This window comes from Bos grunniens, chromosome 1 (assembly GCF_055505025.1).
Source record: "Bos grunniens cultivar Pamir isolate PY7600 chromosome 1, Bosgru_T2T1.0, whole genome shotgun sequence".
Classification (NCBI taxonomy): Eukaryota; Metazoa; Chordata; class Mammalia; order Artiodactyla; family Bovidae; genus Bos; species Bos grunniens.
The window spans coordinates 115225243-115230811 of record NC_141165.1 but is presented as its reverse complement, the minus strand read 5'-3'; the positions used below and the strand labels follow the sequence as shown (position 1 = coordinate 115230811).

The 5569-nt window shown below is 40.3% G+C and overlaps 2 protein-coding genes across 30 annotated transcripts in view; one reads left to right on the top strand and one right to left on the bottom strand.

The window, feature by feature from the left end:
• The window catches only part of CRYBG3 (crystallin beta-gamma domain containing 3), a 126163-nt gene extending 123792 nt beyond the window's left edge, over window positions 1-2371 (top strand). For all 3 annotated transcript variants that reach the window (XR_015167246.1, XM_086410895.1, XM_086410912.1), the window contains one exon: window positions 703-2371. Coding sequence is in view for 2 of the 3 variants with exons in the window: in XM_086410895.1 (XP_086267021.1) it covers window positions 703-791 (89 nt within the window). In the remaining variant the exon portion in view is untranslated. The remainder of the gene's footprint in view (window positions 1-702) is intronic.
• Window positions 1-5569, bottom strand: part of RIOX2 (ribosomal oxygenase 2) — a 36595-nt gene that overhangs the window by 1097 nt on the left and 29929 nt on the right. For 17 of the 27 annotated variants that reach the window (XM_086410928.1, XM_086410985.1, XM_086410968.1 and 14 more), the window contains exons 8-10: window positions 4724-4812; window positions 3394-3480; window positions 2655-2771 (exon numbers count right to left, since the gene is read on the bottom strand). In XM_086410928.1, the coding sequence (XP_086267054.1) occupies window positions 2655-2771; window positions 3394-3480; window positions 4724-4812 (293 nt within the window). Of the gene's footprint in view, window positions 1-2297; window positions 2772-3393; window positions 3481-4723; window positions 4813-5569 lie in introns of those variants that run through there. The other 10 variants (XM_086411027.1, XM_086411036.1, XM_086411092.1 and 7 more) reach the window with 1 other exon arrangement.

Sequence of the window (5569 nt, the reverse complement as noted above, 5' to 3'; positions counted from 1 at the left end):
CTTATGTATAAGGGAAATATTAAGTCATTTTTAATTATACTTGAAAAAGCTGATATGCCATTTTAACAAACAACAAGCAAAACAATTAGCTATAGGTGGATCAAAAGCCTAAGGACCAAGCTTATGAAGGTTCTTATCAGTAGAGTGGTAAAATTTTCATTTGCTATGTGATCTTTGAGAACATTTCGAAATGTGAAGCATCACCAACCGTAACATGTCATCTGGTCCCTAAAGAAACATCTCTGACTTTCTGTTCTGAATTGTGTGGTTCTTAAAATTTATAGTAGGTATCATTTAAACTCACTTTTGAATTCAACAAGGTCAGGGTGAATATTATTCAGTGCTGTTGCTCTAATTGGGTTAGTCACAGCCACTCTTGGTGTAGAAACAAAAATGCAGCGTGACACTGAGCCAGAGCGTGCTCAGAGCACTGTGTTCTTAAGAATCCCATTGTTAGGGCACATCATTTATACATCTATATATTATACTGCTTAGCCTTTCAATCACTCCTGTGAGGTCTGGTTTGAGGTGAACAGATACACCTGTTTAACCTCAGTTTCCCATTTCAGACCATCGCTTTTATAAAGACATATGAATCTACCCCACCAGCAAGTGGGCTGAACGAAAGCCTTCTGACAGTTGTGAAATCGTTAAGCACCTGTGTGAATAAATTAATCTTTCCTTTTGGAATTGCTGTTTTAGGAGGAAATTATTATGACAAAACTCACGTAATTGTAAACCAGCCCCTGGAGGGAGAAGAAACACAGAAATGGGACATTGAAATATTGTGAGAGAGTCCGCAGTGTCCCTGGGAGAGCATGGAGGGAGGAGGGCCCTCATGCCCTGTGGAAACGACCTGCCCATCCTAGGCTCTGGGACCACTGAGTGGAATGGGCTTCTCCCCCAAACGTGAAGACTGTTGCTCTTCACCATGGAAGAGCTCAAAATATGCTTGCCAGCTAGTAGGCATTCCTGTGAAGAATGCATTATGATGTCTGTGGAAGGTTCTACTCCCGCTTGATCTCCAGCTTCGGTGAGCAGGTTTTTTGAAGTCTGTTTTCTCTTTCTACCAAACACAAATCCTATTCCCGATAGTTACAGGACACTGCTGATGCTATCACCCTCTATTAGCTATTAACAACTAAGTGTGTGGTTGAGTGCCAGGCACAGGGAAGCGAAGTCCGACAGGTCAAGTCATACTTTTAAGAAGATGAATACTTTTTTCACAATATCTGAAAACATATTTAATAAAGCTTACTGTTAAGCTACTGTATTAGATATGCATTAAGAGTTCTCTCTTGAAGCTTTTATATGAAGTACCATAAGTGTTCACCTCAGCAAGTACAGGAGTGTTTTCTGTTGCTATTCTTTGCCTGATCCTTTAAACTAAAAATGCACAAATAGCCGGTGGCTGTCCCTTCTCTCTCGGATGACAACGCTAACCAGGGGTCACTCCTATCCTGGTGCTGACCCCCCCTGATCTACCCTCAAGTGTTTATAAGGAAGGACTCTGTCACCTACGTATAATAAATTTTCCTTTGCCTAAAGTAAAGGGAAACTTTAAGTTAAAACCAAGTAGTATTTCAGCCTTGACTATACCATTTTCCTTTACAAACTGTGACAAGAAACTCAGTTTTTCACTTCCATTTTAAATAGCTTTCATTCGAACAAAATCAGGTAGGATATTGTCTTGGACTTAGTCTCAAGTAAGCATTACCACCGTCACTATAGAATTCTCAAGCATTTTTCCCTCCTAAGTTGGTTTTAAACTTACACTGAGATAACTGTTCTCTTCATCCCCAACTTTTGCCAGAAAAGCGGAAAAATGTCTGCTCTATTTTTCTATAGAAAGATTAAATTTTCCAGTGATATTTTTAAAAATATCAATCTATATGCACTTTAGAATGTAAAGTAACAGTGAACTGTTTAAACTCAAAGACCCACTATTTTGACTATTTTTTATAGAGACTTGGTCTTTCCATGTAAATATTATTGGGGATTTTTTTTCCTTCAATCTCAGGCTCTTTCGTAATCTTTCAAACAACACCTGTAAAACACCCTTGCCCATAGATGTGAGTGCCTCTTATTAAATGCGGCAGTATTATTTAATGAAATTTGTTTTAGGGTAACTTTATTTTAATGGGGTGGGGGGCTTGTGTATACACAAAGGTATGGTATGTATATTTTCACTGTAAAAAACCAAGTTAAAAAATTTTCATGTTAATTGTTGTTTAAAATTTTTCTAGAGCCAGTGAGGCTCTTTAAAGAAGTTATTTCTTCCAAAGAACACCAGGTAATGACAGTTAAATTTACATTTATTGGAGCTGTGCCTTTTCTACCACACTGGATTAAATAAACTGGTCGAAATATGGCTTTTGTCACTTTCTGGGACATTGAGTAACTTGCTGTTCTTCTATGTACATCTGTTAGTACATATGGCCAACTGATCACCTGTAAGAGGTAGATCTCATTTTATTAAACACACAGGTAAGGAAAGGTACATTCATCGTGTCCTTGGTTCAAAGCAACAGGAGTCCCCAGCACACAAATCTCTGCAGAATCAAGTGTCCAGAATTTTACATATATATATTACTATTAAAGCAGCAAAGCCACTAGACTACTTGGATTAAACATTCTGTCCAGAGGGATAATACCAGGTTTTGCTTTTCCTCATCTGTAGTCAGCTTCAGGTCCTTGACAGAAATAGCTGAACTGTTCCAAATTTGCTTTAGTGCATCCATATATGATAGAGGAAAGCGAAGTCCATAAGACTGAAAAAAGATAAACCAGTCATTTAAGTGGCATTTTCCATAATTCTCAATGCATCATTACTGAGATCCTTCATAAGAATGAAACTTGTTACAGGTAAGCTATTTATAAAAACTACAAACGATAATTAGATAACTTATAAAAGTCAATGATTCCCTTGTGAGAACTCACGAAAGGCCTATTAGTCATTTGGGGCTTCCCTGGCAGTCCAGTGGTTAAGACTCCACCTTCCAACGCAGGGGGCACGGGTCTGATCCCATAGGCTGTCGGGTGTGGCCCCAATTTTTTTTTTTTAATTGCAGAGAAACAGCCCCTACTTGCCAAATCAAAATACATTAGAATTAAAGTCTTAAATATTAGTCATTTGAAATGCTTCATATTTGTTACTTTACACCTCCCCTACAAGGCCACAGGTCCCATGCCAGTGTCTTTTAAAGTGGGTACAGGTGTTTATATATTACAGAAATGTCTGACTTAACATTTCACAAATTGACAGCTTTACAGGGATAGTTAAGCCCACACTGCAGTCACAGAAAAGCCCATTACCCATACATCAAAGGTAATAGAGTCCTCCCATCAAGCACCAAACCAGAGCAAAAACATGCATTTTGGGTTGGAACAAACCTCTGTTTCCTCATTTCCCATCATGTGTGTGTCTCTCCTGTTCCTTAAGGAATGATAGACGTAAACCATCTCCCCTCGAGTTTCATCCTTCAAAAGAACAAAAAAAGCTCTCAGCAACAAGCTACTGCCCACTGGGGTGCTAGGAGGCTTTTCCAGTAGTATAGGGCAACACCAAGAAAAATCTCAATGCCTCAGTGCTTAAGTGAAATTTATTGAATACTAAAGAATCTTTCTGGCAAAAAGTTGAGATGTAAACATGTAGATACATAAATACAAGTTATAATGACTATTTTTTAAATAGTTGTCGTAGATTACTATCTGTATGTAGCAAATAAGCACTTGTAAGTCATTTTTTAAAAAGATAATAGCCCCTTCAGAAACTTTAATGAAAAAACCATTTCTATTTCAACTTACCAATGAAACATTCAGGTTACTTCATTTAACCATACCAGCAACTCTTTGTGCATCATAAAAATTTAATATTCCTAGGTATACATAAATTTTCAATTTATGAACACCACAGAGTAAATACTAATTCTAAACACCAGCCATATGATCTATAAAAACCTTCCTTCTACTTAGAGTAGGCTTCCCCTCCCTCCGTGTCCACCCTACACAGGGAAGTTTACTGCCTCTTCCAGCACCTTGAGTCATTCCTTGTCCCCTCTTAGATGAGAATCAAACACACTGACCTAAAATAAACGCCTCAAACTAATTGATTATCAGAATAACTAGCTTTTTTAAAAAAAAAATGAGGCTGTGGGAGCATATAATCTCAAGGTTTCCATATATGTTATATAGTTTTCACCAGGTTTGGCCCTGGTGGCTAGAACAGTCTGGTTATGGAGACATCCAGGTGCCCCTGACTCCCAACCTCGCCAGTCATTCACGGGCCCCTCCCAAGAAAGCTGATCAGGAGGAGCAGGGTGAAGCCACCAGGCACGGGAGAATTCCCAAGGGCTTTAGGGTTGTGCAGGGCACTTTCATAAAGGCAGAAGTCCCACACCAGAGGAAGACCAGAAACCTATACTGATAATTTGGCAAAGGCAACCTAGCCCTAATTAGGAGGCAGAGACCAGACATTAACCGCTAACTAGGGGAAGAAGCAGAGTTCTGTGGAGCTAAGGACAAACCCTCAAATGCCCAACAGGCAGGAAACTTCGGAACCGGAGCAGTGAGATCTGGGCATAATCTGATCTAGAGAGATGGGACTGAACTGTGAGGAGGAAGATTCCCAGAGGAGGTGGGCAGGGCCACCTGTCAGCCTGATAACCTGAGGCCCGCGATGGACATGCCTTGAGTGGAACCCTCTTCCCTTCTGGATACTCACGGATGGGTCCTGATAGGGTCCTACGGTGAGAACCACGTGGTCTCTAAACTGCAGTCTCACTGTGCTGTCCAACCCCGGAAGTTGTCCACCTAGAAAACCCAGAGAGAAAGCAGGCTCAAACTTGTTTGCAGAAGCAACTGTTTGGGAAAATTAGTTAACAATGTGCAGGTGAATCCAAGCATGGAGCATCTGCTCCAACTCAGATATTCACAGTGATGTTAAAAATACTGCTTACATCCCAAAGGACCTCATCCTTACACTGAAGACAGATGTCAACCAGATAAATAACAACAGAGTTTTCTAAGTTCATTAAAAGGCTGTCACCAGTACCGGGGGAGCACACACTATCACAATAGACTGGGCCACCCTGCCTTCTGCGTGGAACGCTCTCACCGCTCCAATTTCTGTCCCTGGCTTGCTCCACATGTGGACTCTGAAAGGACTTCCTGAGCTCAAAGTGCACCATCCCTCCAATTACCAGTTACATGACCATGGCGAATTATTCAGTCTAGGTAGGTCAAGCACTGTGTCATAAAAACAAGCCACCTAATAAAGTGCACAGGAACAACTCTCTTTCCTAGGTTGGATTTAACTTAGTGAAAAAGCAGCCACTACAAACAGATCAGCCTGACAGGCTGATCTGGTTGGAGACAGAGTTGAGGGAACTTAATATTGACAGTAAGGGCTAAGACAAGGAAAACTGGGACATAAGCTGATACTCAGAACTGAACTGTTCTGCTAAAGATTAAACCGTGTGCTGGGAAAATTGCTGTTTTGAGTGGATGCATCAAAAACATATTCTAAACTACTCCCCACCTCAAACTACAATAAACATGTTCATAGAAT